Below are 14561 nucleotides of genomic sequence, written 5' to 3'. Positions count from 1 at the left end.
GTCTGTTGTTCCCCTCTTTGTGTCCATGTTTTCTCAACATTTAGCTCCCACTTATAAAAGAGAACATGCAGTATTTGGTTTTCTGTTCGTGCATCTGTTTGCTAAGGATAGTGGTCTCAAGCACCATCCGTGTCCCTGCAAAGGACATGATCTCATTCTTTTTTATAGCCATGTAGTATTCCATGGTGTATATGTGCCACATTTTCTTTATGTAGTCTGCCATTGATGGGCATTACGTTGATTCGATGTCTGCTATTGTGAATAGTGCTGCAATGAACATACCACATTAACACATCTTTATGATAGAATGATTCATATTCCTTTGGTTATATACCCAGTAATGAGATTGCTGGGTCAAAGGGTAGTTCTTCTTTTAGCTCTCTTGAGGAATTGCCACACTGCTTTCCACAATGGTAGAAATAATTTACACTCCCACCAACAGTGTGTAAGCGTTCCCTTTTCTCTTCTATCTTGCCAACATCTATTATTTTTTGACTGTTTAATAATAGTCATTCTGGCTGGTGTAAAATGGTGTCTTCTTGTGGTTTTGATCTGCATTTTTCTAATGATCGGTGATATTGACCTTCTTCCCATATGCTTATTCACTGCATGGATGGCTTCTTTTGATAAGTATCTATTCGAATCCCTTGCCCACTTTTTAATGGGATTGTTAATTTTCTTCTTGTAAATTTGTTTGTTCCTTAAAGATGCTGGATATTAGACTTTTGTCAGATGCATAGTTTGCAAATATTTCCTCCTGTTCTGTATGTTGTCTGTTTACTCTGTTGATAGTTTCTTTTGCTGTGCAAAAGCATTTTAGTTTAATTAGATCCCACGTGTCAATTTCTGTTTTCGGTGCAATTGTTTCTGGTGTCTTCCTCATGAAATCTTTGCCAGGGTTTATGTCCCTGGCATAAACCCTGGTACTCCCTAGGAGTGTCATATAGGGATTTTATAGCTTTGTGTTTTACATTTAAGTCTTACCATTTAAACCATGGTACTCCCTAGGTCTTTCACCCATTTAGAGTTTATTTTTGTATATGGTATAAAGAAGGGGTCCAGTTTCGATCTTCTGCATATGGCTAGTCAGTTATCCCAGCACCATTTACTGAATAGGAAGTCCTTTCCCCATTGCCTGTTTTTGTCAGCTTTATTGAAGATCAGATGGTCCTAGGTGCGTGGCCTTATTTCTGGTCTTTTTATTATGTTCCACCGGTCTATGTGTCCGTGTTTGTATCACTACTATGCTGTTTTGGTTACTGTATCTCGGTAGTATAATTTGATGAGTAACTTGATGCCTGCAGCTTTGTTCCTTTGGCTTAGGATTGCCTTGGCAATTCAGGCTCTTTTTTGATTCCATATGAATTTTAAAATAGCTTTATCTGTTTCTGAGAAGAATGTCATTGGTAGTTTGATAGGAATAGCATTGATTCTGTATATTGCTTTGTATGGTGATTTGATAGGAATGGCATTGAATCTGTATATTGGCGGTATGGCGATTTTAACAATATTGATTCCTCCTTTCCATGAGCATGGAATGTTTTTCCATTTGTTTCTGTTATCTCTGATTTCTTTGAGTGGTGTTTTGTAACTCTCATTGTGGCGATCTTCCACCTCCTTCGTTAGCTGTATTCCTAGGTGTTTTTTTCCTTTTTGTGGCAATTGTGAATGACATTGTGTTACTCATTTGGCTCTTGGCTTGGCTATTATGGGTGCATAGGATTGCTAGTGATTTTTGTACATTGATTTTGTATCCTGAAAATTTGCTGAAGGTGTTTATCAGCTGAAGGAACTTTTGGGTTGAGACTATGGGGTTATCTAGATATAGAATCATGTCTCCAAACAGGGATAGTTTGACTTCTTCTCTTCCTATTTGAATAAGCTATATTTCTTTCTCTTGCCTAATTGCCCTGAACAAAACTTCCAATACAATGTTGAATAGGGACAGTGAGAGAAGGTATCCTTCTCTTGTGCCTGTTTTTAAGGGGAATGCTCTCAGCTTTTGCACATTCGGTATGATGTTGGCAGTGAGTTTGTCATATATGGCTCATATTATTTTGCAATATATTCTCTCAATACCTAGTTTATTGAGAGATTTTAACATGAAGGTATGTTGAATTTTATCAAAAGCCTTTTCTGCGTCCATTGAAATAATCATGTGGTTTTTGTCCTTAGTTCTCTTCATGCGATGAATAACATTTATTGATTTGCATATGTTGAACCAACCTTTCATCCCAGGGATGATGCTTACTTGACTGTGGTGGATCAGCTTTTTGATGTGCTGCTGGATTTGGTTTGCCAGTATTTCATTGAGGATTTTTGCATTAATGTTCATCAAGAATATTTTCCTAAAGTTTTTGTTATTGTTGTTGTTGTTGTAACTTTGCCAGGTTTTGGTATCAGGATGATGCTGGCCTCAAACAATGAGTTAGGGAGGAGTCCCTCCTTTTCAGTTTTTTGGAATAGTTTCAGTAGGAATGGTACCAGCTCTTCTTTGTAAATCTGGTAGAATTCAGCTGTGAATCCATCTTGTACTGGGCTTTTTGTTGTTGTTATTGTTGTTGGTAGGCTATTTATTATGTCTCAATTACAGAACTTATTATTGGTCTGCTCAGAGATTCTATTTCTTCCTGGTTCAGTCTTGGGACGATGTGTGTGTCCAGGAATTTATCCATTTATTTTAGATTTTCTAGTTTGTGTGCACAGAGCTGTTCATAATTGTCTCTGAAGGTTATTTGTATTTCTGTAGAGTCAGTGGTAGCATCCCCTTTGTCATTTTTGACTTCACTTATTTGGATCTTCTCTCTTTTCTTCTTTATTAGTCTGGCTAGCAGCCTATCTATCTCATTAATTTTTTTTTTCAAATACCCAGATCCTGGCTTCATGGATCTTTCGAATCATTTTTCATGTCTCAGTCTCCTTCAGTTCAACTCTGATTTTGGCTATTTCTTATCTCTGCTAACTTTGCATTGGTTTGCTCTTGGTTCTCTAGTTCTTTTAGTTGTGATGTTAGGTCATTAACTTGACATCTTTCTTACTTTTTTTATATTGGCATTTAGTACTATAAATTTCTCTCTTAACACTGCCTCAGCTGTATTCCAGAAATTCTAGCATGTTGTATCTTTGCTCTCATTCGTTTCAAGTAACTTCTTCTTGATATCTACCTTAACTTCATTATTTACCTAAAGCCATTCCAGGACAGGCTTAATTTCAATGTAATTGTGTGGTTTTGCGCATTGAAAAAAATCTTGAATTCTATTTTTATTGCCTCATTGTCTGGGAGAGTAGTTGGTATGATTTGAGTTCTTTTGCATTTACTGAGATTGTTTTATGTCCGATTGTGTGGTTGATTTTAGAGTACGTGCCATGTGCAGATAAGCATTTGGTCCAGTGTTGTGTTCAGGTCCTTCATGTGTTTGTTAATTTTCTGCCTTGATGATCTCTCTAATACTGTCAGTGGGGTGTTAAAGTCTCCCATTATTATTTTGTGGGATTCTAAGTCTCTTTGAAGGTCTCTAAATAAATCTGAGTTCTTCTGTGTTGGATGAATATATATTTAGGATAGTAAGGTCTTCTTGTTAAATTGAACCCTTTACCACTATGTAATGCCCTTCTTTGTCTTTTTTGGTTGATTCCATTCTCTCCATCTCTTTCAGTGATACCAATAGGTAATAAATCTGGTCTCTTTACATAATTCCATATTTCTTTGAAGTTTTACCCATTCCTTTTTATTCTTTTTTCTTTATTCTTGTCTGATTGTATTATTTTGGAAAGCCAGTCTTCAAGCTCTGAGATCCTTTACTCAGCTTGGTCTATTCTGCTTTTAATACTTGTGATTGCATTATGAAATTTTTGTAGAGTGTTTTTCCGCTCCATAGGGTGAGATTCGTTATTTTCTATATTGGCTATTTTGTCTGTCTGCTCATGTGTCATTTTATATTAATTCTTTCATCCTTGAATTGGGTTTCAACGTTCTCCTGAATCTCAATGATCATTCCTATCCATATTCTGAATTCTTTTTCTGTCACTTCTGAAATCTCAGTCCAATTAAAAACCCTTGCTGGAGTACCAGTGTAGTAATTTGGAGAAAAGAAAACACTCTGGCTTTTTGAATGGTCGGAGTTCTTGTGCTGGTTCTTTCTCATTTTTGTGGACTACTGTTTCTTAAATCTTTGAAGTTTCTGTACTGTGGATGGGCTATTTTTTTTTTTTTTTGCTTTCATCTTATTTGATGACCTTGGGGGTTTAATTGTGATATAAGGTAGATTCAGTCAACTGGCTTCATGACTGGAAGATTTTCAGGGGTCAGGGCTTAGCTCAGAACTCCTGCCTGGATTGCATGCTATAACTCTGGTAGACTGATATCAGGCCCCAGCTTTGATCTCTGGCTCCTCCAGGTTAGAAACCTGTTGTACTGGAGGGGCTAAGGTGCTACCAAACCACTGGTCACAACATTCCAGTGCATGATGCCAGCCAAATCACTTCACAGGGCAGTGACAGTGGGATCTGTCCTTGTTCCCATGTACCAGCAGCAGCTGCTGCAGCAGCGTTGCGGGGTGCACACTTATCCATTTGATACAGCAGGGTTCTCATGGGTGCTGGGGTGCTAGCCTCGATGTGGGTATTTGCAGCAGCAGTAGTGGCAGTTTGGCTTGGTGGGGGTGAAGAGCCCCCACTGAGACTCTGTGCATGTCCCTGCAGGTGGTGGTTATAGCATGGAGGTGGGGCATCGGTGGGTGCAGGACTGTGTGTGCCCTCTGTGCATGTTCAAGCTGGCAGCAGTCTGCTCAAGGCTGGGGGCTAGCCCACTGTTTTCTATGTCTAGTTTTGCTCTGGTGGCTGAGGCTCAGGGGCAGGGTGCTGGCAGGGGTGGGGCTCGGGAGCTCTGTGCCTGCCGATGTTCTGAAGCGGTGCGGTAGGGTGAGGATGGTGAGGGGGTGCAGTCATGGCAGCAGCAGTGGAAAGGTAGGGTGCAGGTATACCAGTACCAGTGTGCTGGTGGAGAAGGGAAGGATAGATCTGCTTGGGCATAGACGCACTGGCATAGAGATGTGGAGGGTGGCTATGGTTGTGAACGACCTGTTGTGTGTCTGCAGAGGCCACTCTGCTGGAACACTCTGCCAGTCAGGTGTGATGCACCAGCTGTGATGTGGGCCCCAGGGGGCTCCTGGCAGCCGTATTGCAAGCAGCTGTGGCCAGGCTGGGGCCCTGCAAGATGCCAGAGGTGCTCAGGTTGGACCGGTCCTGTCTCATGGGTAAGACTGCCCTGCAGAGTTCAGGTTCGAAAGTTCCCTTAGGGCTAAAGTCTCCCATGGGAACAAATCTAGCCTAGGGGGATGCACATCTCTGACAGTGCTCCACTACAGTTGCCCCCACAGGACACCCTCTGCGCTCTGCCCCCGGCTGGAGTTCTGCCCCTACCACTTCTCTAAGTGGCTTTCCCTGCCAACTCAAGTGTCCATGGTGGTCTAGGGTCTTCTCCTGCTGAGATTCCCAAGGCTCACAGTGAGAGTGGGTTCATCCTTGCCTGTTAAACTCACCCCCTCTGTAGGAGTCACTGGGGGCCAGGAACACATTCCAGTGTGCAGTAGCCCCGGGAAGGTTCCTAGCTTCCTTCCCCTTCAGCCCAGCCTCTGTGTTTTCCCTCGGTCTGTTCTACATCTGCCTAAAGCTGCAGGATAAGAACATGGCAGCACTGGGATATGAACTCATTTTTGCCTAGCTCCAAAGCCCTTGCTCATTCATGCAGACTCTCAGAAATGAAAAATAATTCCCTTCATCTTCGTTAAATCACATGTTCCTACAGACAAATTCTCCAAAGCTTTTATGAAACCTATGTGATGCTGTAATACAATTGATTACTACAGTATTTATGGAATATACCATTCATAGCTTTAGGCACAATTATATATCAAGCTCTCTTGAATTCTCTCTTTTTCTAAAACCTATGGATTTGAAGTCAGGATATTTTCAGAAGACCAACTGGTGTTAAAAATCCCAAATAGATCAAACATTGTTTCTGTTTATATCTGTGTGACAAGTAATACCAATGTGTGTAATTACAGCGTGGAGAAGCCCACATAATTTCTCTGAGGAAAGTTTATTTCACTGGAAGAAGGCATTGCCAATAAGCAGTAGAAGCCCTAACCAGTGGCTCTTATTTTGCAATTACACTTTTTCATCTTAAATTTAGTATATGTGTAGCCAAAGCGAGCACCACATTTTCATCTTAAGCAACAACTAAGATTGTGTGTGATATAGGTGAAGGCTATCACCAGATAAACATCATCAAAAAGTTATTTTTTAATAGTGTTTTTCTGTTGTGCTATGTTTAGTACCTTTCTTCCTTTCCTACTCCCTCCTCCTCTTCCACAAATATATGCTGAGTATCAATTCTGTGATGCCTGAGGCATTAGGGACTTTAATAAGTAATCTTTTAAGTCTCACCAGAATTTGAGCTTCATCATATGGTATCCATCGTGTAAATGAGGATACATCCTCCGTGAAGTGCAAGGTCACATAACCAAATGTGAAAAGTAGGTCTGTCTCTTGCTGAAAGGAACTGAACATTGGATGCTGTTGCATGAAGCCCAAGGCTTCAGTGGACAACCTCAGAAACCAGATAACTCTGAGCCATAAGACATGATATTGGCCTTTCAGAAGTCTGAATAAATAAGTATGGATATTTCCCTTATTTTGAAGGCATTAATGACTCACTTCTCTAGGATATTGAAGTGAGTTATTCAGTGGAAGACAACTGGAAAATGAGTTTCCTTGTCTACCGACATAGGATTTTAATAAAAGTAATCATGAAATTGACCTTGGTGGGGAGACACTGCAACAGGTTTACATGGCCTGAGTGAAATCCTAACAATAGAGAAGATTATGTACGAAGACACGAGAAAGACAAGGAGGTAAGAAAAGGAATATTGACTGGAGTCTGGAATGCAGGAGCATGTGCGTGTGTGTGTGTGTGTGTGTGCATGTGTGTGTGAGAGTTTATGTACCTAGATAAGTTTAGATGAGCCTGGAGAATTAACAAGCCGTGCTTATATTTTGCAAACATACACTCAAGAGGAGACACAGGTTGGAAACCGTTGCAGAATTGCAAAAAGAGATAGTGGTGACATGAACCTAAGTTTATGATGATGAGTTTGAAGAGAAATTCTAGGCCTTGGCTTAGAAAACAACATAAAAAAGACTTGGTTCTTCAGGAACACAATGCCCACACACAAACTTCACTAGAAACAGAATTTGCACATAGACAGATGTATATATATATCACTGCTTACTTGGATGAAATATATGCATATACGTCCATTTACAGATGGATTCTTTCATCTCCGAAAGAAAAAGTGCACTTCAGATCTACACTACAAATATATTTACCTACAAATTTACCTATACCAGTTTTAACCTGCTATTTTTGAAGGGTAAAGCAGTTGCTTGATTTATTATTTTAAACTTATGAATGCATTTCAAATTGCTATTAATGAAATGAAAATTATTTGAACTTGAGCAGATATGTAAGGATATTTGATGTTACTTTTCTCATACAGATCTATTTTGCACATGAGATTTGCCAGGGAGTTGAAGCTGCCTCCTATTCTGCACCTGTTTATATGATTTGGTAATAGTCTTTTGTAGTGAATGTTTATGAACATGGTGAATAGTTACATACATTCAATTGAGAGAGATGATAAAATGGCGTAACTCAAGTTTCACGTATGATTTTGATACATAGTTTTCAAACTTGTTTTGGGGGTTTGATGGAATCCTAAAAGGGAAGACAATAATTTTACTATTAAAAAGTGTTAACATTATTTTGGCTATAGACTCCAATTTTTGGTTAACAAAATAATTGTTACAATTATTTCATTAAATTTTCATATAAGAAGAGTTATATAATTCTTCTTTTACTCAGCACAATTTTTTTTTTTTGAGACAGGGTCTTGCTCTGTCGCCCAGACTGCAGTGCGGTGGCACGAAGCCATCCTCCCACCTCAGCCCCCCAGGTAGCTGGGACTACACGTGCACGCCACCATGCCTGGCTAAATTTTGCACTTTGTAGAGACCAGGTTTCACCATGTTTCCCAGGCTGGTCTTGAACTCCTGGGCTCAAGCAATCCACCCACCTGGGCCTCCCATAGTGGGGAGGGATTACAGGTGTGAGTCAACTCACCCGACCCCACTTCTGTTTCTAATATTAATTCTGCTTTTGTTTCTGGTTGTATGTATTTTTACAAATAATTGAAAGGATGATGTAATATTCACAATGCTTCAACAATGTGAAAAAAGTATATGTGAATATAAATCACATAATTGATAAAATATATGAAATAATGAGGCCAAAGCAAGTCATTAAGACATATTTATAAGCATTGGGTATTGAATTTACAGATGTTGCCAAAGTTGTACATTCACGGGGCCAGTCATCATAAATTCTGATTGATGTTTAGAATGAGAGCAAGAAATACCCAATTAAGCAGTAAATTGAAAACCATCTAATCTTCTTTTGATGCATCTGTGACGTCTTCTTTGTACTTGTAAACTTGCATTGCACGTTGAATAGGAGTCTTAACAGAGTCGTAAGTCCATCCCTTCTTGGCAAACAGCTTTTCAATGACGCCAGGCATTCTGTAGCCCTTGCTTAGAATGAAATCCTTAAAGGCAATTGGTCCATAAAGACCGTCAAGAATGTCGGGTTCATCAGGCTTTTCAAGTACGGGCTTGGGGTCAATCAAAGGTTCATCACTTCTTAGCTTTTTCCCCAACTTAGGCTTGAAGTACCATGGTCCATACCTTAACCTCCCACGCTGTGCACTATAAGAATGCGGTGCCGCCCGGCGTCTCCTGTTCCAGTATTTTATCCGTAAGAATTCGACCTCATCCATGTCGTCTAGCTCCATGCCGTACATCAGCCTTGAAGCACACTCGTTTGCCTTCTTAATCTTTTGGTCTTGATCGGTTGTTCTGCACTCAGGGGTAAAGTCAAACAGACTGCTGATGGGTTGTTCATCAACTCCCAGGTCTCCAGCCCTCTTGAAGTCACGGAGTTTGCTCGATGTGTATCTATGTTGAAGAAAGTCAGAAATGCACTCCGTTGTGCTTGGTGTATCTTCCTGAAACAGTTCTTTTAGATGGGACATTCCAGTCTTGGTAGGCTCCAGGCAGAGACTGGACACCCGACGAGTCTTGGGAGGCTCCAGGCAGAGACTGGCCATTCGACGAGTTATGGGAAGCACCAGGCGGAGATGGGGCATCCGACTCTCAAAAGGCCGCGGACAGGATTCCCAAAAATGGTATTTACCAGGCTTGGTGAGTTCCTCGGTTGTCATCTCCTGGCCCTCACAACGAGCCCGTGCGTCTTCCAGCTTCTTCTCAGAATCCAGTTTCAGCACCTGTAGTAGGAAACTGGACACCCGATGAGTGTTGGGAGGTTCCAGGCAGAGATGGGACACTCCAGCCTCGGGAGGCTCCGGGCAGAGACTGGACACCTGAGTCTTGGAAGGCTCTGGGCGGAGATGGGACACTCCAGTCTCAGGAGGCTCCGGGTGGAGATGAGATACGCGAGTCTCGGGAGGCTCCGGGCAGAGATGGGACACTCCAGTATCAGGAGGCTCTGGGTGGACACTGGACACCAGAGTCTTGGGAGGCTCTGGGCGGAGATGGGACACTCCAGTCTCGGGAGGATCCGCGCGGAGATGAGATGCGCGAGTCTCTGGAGGTTCCGGGTGGAGACTGGACACCCGAGTCTTGGGAGGCTCTGGGCGAAGACTGGACACCCGAGTCTTGGGATGCTCTGGGCGGCGACTGGACACCGGAGTCTTGGGAAGCTGAGGACGGAGACGGGACACCGGAGTCTCGGGAGGCCGCGGGCAGGATTCCCCACAGGGATATTTACCAGACTCGGTGGGTACCTCGGTTGTCTTCTCCCGGGCCTCACAACGAGCCCAAGCGTCCTCCAGCTTCCTCTCGGGATCCAGCGGTTTCAGCACCTGTAGTAGGAGATCTGGAGGCATATCTTCTCCCAGATTGGGGTACATGGCCAAGGGATGCTTGGTGATCAGCTGGGCTTCCACTTCCTCTACAAACGCCTTCCGTGCTGGCTGTGCTGGCGAGAGCTCGGAAAATAGGGCCGCTTTCTTGAGCAGCTTTTTCTTCCTGCTTTTGGGGTCAGCTTGGGGACCTCTGAGAGATATTTTGGGGAGTAAAAACTCGTCACGGCGACAAACAAGCGTATCTTCGGGAGACGGACAGCCGTAGCGGAAGTCGTCCATGCCCTCCGTCACAAATACCCAGTTCTGGGTGTCCACAGGCGGGAACCTCAGGCGCCTGTGCTTGCGCTTCGCGAAGTACTTGGAAGGCGGTTTGTCACAGTACCAGGGCTTGGAATCCATGCCTTGGGACCTTGGCCGGTCCTGTGGCCTCCGGTCCCCCATGGTGGCCCTCTCTGTTGTGCCACCTCTCCAGCTTCCGCGGTTCCAGATCCCTGCCGCTCTAGTCGCTAGGAGACCGCCAGCCACATGCAGCTCAGGTTCCTTCCTGGAGGCGGAGCAGCGCTGACGCCACCTGCGCGGCCCGGATTCTAACAGGTGTGTAGTAGAATCTCATTCTGGGTATCATTTGCGTTTCCTAATGACTACTGATATTGAACATCTCTATATTTGCTTATTTGCCATCCTTATCTCCCCTTGGTTGAAGTTTCTGTGGATTTTCCCCCCATTTTTAAATTGTGTTGCTGGATATCATATTTAGTTTTGAGAATCCTTGCTGTGTTCTAGATGTAAATAGGTTATCAGATACATGATTTGCAAATTTTTCACTTCATCCTTGACTTTGCTCTTTCATTGTCTGTGTCAAAGAGAAGTTTTTTAATTTGATGAAGTCCAATTTATCAATTTGTTCTTTTACGGATTGTACTTCTTTTGATGTATCTATGAAAAACTTTGCCTATCCAAAGGTCACAAAGATTTTTTTCATTTAAATGCTATAATTTTTGTAAACAGCACAAGATATAGATCAAAGTTTTTATTTTAAAAATGTACCTATTGCTTACGTATATCTGATAATTTCAGAATTATTTTTGTAAAGACAATCTTTTCTCCACTGAATTACATTTGGAAATTGGTAGAATATCAGTTGTCTATATTTTTTGAAGGTCAATTTCTGGGCACTGTTTTCTCTTCCATTGATTTTTCTCTCACCCAAATTTCACACTATCTTGGTTACTCTAGCTTTATAATAAATCTAGAAATTAGGCTGTACTAATTCTTTAACAATGTTCTTTTACAAAGTTGGTTCTTCTAGGTCCTTTGAATTTCTATAGAAATTTTAAAATCTGCTTGTCAATGTCTTAGAAAAAGTCCTGTTTGGATTTTGATTAGGATTCTGTTGAATCTATAGATCAATTTGAGGATAATTGGCATATTACCAATAGGAAATGTTCTGACCACTGAGGAAGGTCATCTTTCCATTTGTTTATGTGATTTTTCACTTTCTCGGGAATATTTTTTATTTTTTAGTGTATGTGTCTTTCAAATCTTTTTCTCTCCAGATTTTCCCTAAATATTGGTTTTCATACTATTATATGTAGTATTTTTTTTTTTTTTTTTTTTTTTTTTTAGAGACGGAGTCTCGCCCTTTCGCCCAGGCCAGACTGCAGTGGCACTATCTCGGCCCACTGCAAGCTCCACCTCCCGGGTTCATGCCATTCTCCTGCCTCAGCCTCCCCAGTATCTGGGATTACAGGCACCCGCCACCGCGCCCTGCTGACTTTTTGTATTTTTAGTAGAGACGGGGTTTCACCGTGTTAGCCAAGATGGTCTCGATCTCCTGACCTCGTGATCCACCCACCTCGGCCTCCCAAAGTGCTGGGATTACAGGCATGAGCCACCGCGCCCGGCCTGTAGTATTGTTTTTTAATTGCAATTTCCAATTTTTTGTTGTTAGCATATATAAATACTGAGTTTTGTATATCCATCTTGTATCATACAACCTTGGTAAACTCACTTATTATGTTCAGGAGCATTTTGTAGATTTCACTGAATTTTCTATATTTATGATAATGTCATCTGTGAATAAAGACAGTTTGAGGCCAGGCGCAGTGGCTCACGCCTGTAATCCCAGCACTTTTGGAGGCCGAGGAAGGCGGATCTCAAGGTGAGGAGCTTGAGACCAGCCTGACCTACATGGTGAAACCCCGTTTCTACTAAAAATACAAAAATTAGCTGGGCATGGTGGCGCGTGCCTGTAGTCGCAGCTATTAGGGAGGCTGAAGCAGGAGAATCACTTGAACCCGGGAGGCGGAGATTGCAGTGAGCCGAGATCGCGCCACTGCACTCCTGGCGACAGAGCGAGACTCCGTCAAAAACAAACACACACACACACACACACGACAGTTTCCCGTCTTCCTTTCCAATCTCAGTATCTTCATACCCCCCACTCCAGTCGTAATTTTTGATTTTCCTTTGAATAATATCAGTTAAATTTTTATCTCTCTTATGGTGCTTAAAACAATACCTATGAAAAAGCATTTTTATAAAAAATTTTAATTATAGACAAATTCAGCCTGCATTGTTCCTTATGCATATCACTTTCTCATCGCATAATAATTTTTCCTGTACATTCTTACTCATTTTTGAAAAGAAGGTTTCTGACTTCCCTTGTGAGGTGCAGCTGAACAATGTTTTCTACCATTACTAGCAGGTATACCCTAGTTCCTCCTTGTAAATGAAGCATGATCAATGTCTCTCTTCTCTTTGGTTCCTCCTCTGCAAAATAGGCACAATATATATTCTTTTGGGTTTCTCATTAAAGCAAATAAATGGTTTATGTGTAAATCAAGATAATCTATATAACATGATTTTGTATAGGGTCTGGAACAGAATAAGCATCCAGTAAAATATTGTTATTTTATATAGTATTACTACAATTTGGAAATAAAAATATTCTACATTCAGTGTCTAAATAAAGGAAAAACAAACATCATACATTTATATATCACAAATATTTTCATTTATCGATTATAAGAATCTATGTTAAAGTCTCAAGATATTTAGTAGATTTCATAATGTGAAGTTGGTAAGACCAAATTTGATATGGATTTATTTTTAACTTTCTTACTTAGAAAAATTCCATGGACTGTATGTTAAATTCAAGAGCCAATGCTTCACCAATTCTCTATAACAGTACTCTAACTAGCAAGCTCATATGAGTACTCACTTATCCAAAATGGGTGAAGGTTTGAATAAAACTTCTATATTCTAAATAATCCCACAGAAAAACACACATTGAAGCTCTTAAAGATCAACTGGATATCTTCAAAAATTTTCAGGTGACTGTTCATTTAAACAGTTTTTGTACCTTACAGCCACTTTATTTTTTTCACTTTTCAAAGTAGAATATTATACAAAAGACACATATCCAGAATACATAAATAAATCTTAAAACTTAACAATAAGAAAACAAAGAACACAAAAAAGTTTATAATATATAGTGGTTTAACAGGTACAGAGATTAATAGCTAAAGAAATAATTATAGTTGTGTGTACATATTGGTTAGTATACATGCATATATTTTATAGCTCTGTCTGCTGAGAAACTAGAAAAAAATGACACCCAATTAGCAACAAGTACCTCCAGTGCCCAGATCTTGGTTTCTAAATACCATTCTCCAAAATAACAAATGCAAAACAAAAAACAGACATCCTTGGAGAAATGAGTAATTCTAGGCCTGGGGCAGTGAAAACACAAGATGAGCCTGGAGTATTATGTAATGCCAGAAAATACAGAAGTGCTCAGAAAACAAAAGAATAGAAGCAGATCAGGAGCCACACTGAAAGAGTACTCAATGACCAAAGTTAAAACAATTTAAGCAACAAAATGAATTAAAATTTAAAAATTATAACACAGTATAAAATAAAATATTCATGAGTCCATACTGATATAAATAATTGTACAAATAAATAAATGAGGAGAAAGGTAAAAGTCTTTCTTACAAAGAATTTCAAAAAATGTACATAGATACTCCTCCCTCCAGCAGGTGAAATTTAAATGCCCTCCCCAGAGTGTGGGCTGGATTCTAAAAAACAGAATATGGAAAGGGAAAAATAGTAACATTTTAGGGGAGAAGCCTGGCAGTCCTCTCGTTAACCAAATGATCCAACATCAGCAGTGAGAAGTCACGCTGGTATCATGTGCTCCTCTGATAGGATGTGATGAGAAAAACACTTCACCTCTGTAGTGTTCTTCCCTAAATTCCGGAATCCTAGCCTAATGAGGAGAAAACATCTAACAAACCCAAGTCCAGGGACATTTTACAAAATTCTCAAGTACTCCTCAAAACCATAAAGGTCATGGGAAACAAGTAAAGGCTGAGAACCAGTTACAGACTTTAGATTAAAGAGACATGAAAACTAAATTCCATGTGGTAGGCTGGGTTGGATCCTGGCACTAAAAAAGGACATGGGTATAAAAATCTATAAATCCGAATATAGTCTGAAGTTTAGTTAATAGTAATATGTCAATGTTAATTTTTTAGTTTAAATGCATGTACAATG

At 40.7% G+C, this 14561-nt stretch overlaps 1 protein-coding gene across 1 annotated transcript; it reads right to left on the bottom strand.

Moving 5' to 3' along the window:
• Positions 1 to 8358: 8358 nt before the first annotated feature.
• Positions 8359 to 10477, bottom strand: FAM47B (family with sequence similarity 47 member B). The gene has a single exon (XM_004063974.5). It carries the CDS (start codon positions 10440 to 10442, stop codon positions 8505 to 8507), a length of 1938 nt encoding a protein of 645 aa, XP_004064022.3. The 5' UTR covers positions 10443 to 10477; the 3' UTR covers positions 8359 to 8504.
• Between the last annotated feature and the right edge of the window lie 4084 nt (positions 10478 to 14561).

Source organism: Gorilla gorilla, chromosome X (assembly GCF_029281585.2).
Source record: "Gorilla gorilla gorilla isolate KB3781 chromosome X, NHGRI_mGorGor1-v2.1_pri, whole genome shotgun sequence".
Lineage (NCBI taxonomy): Eukaryota > Metazoa > Chordata > Mammalia > Primates > Hominidae > Gorilla > Gorilla gorilla.
This window is presented reverse-complemented; position numbering and strand designations above follow the sequence as displayed.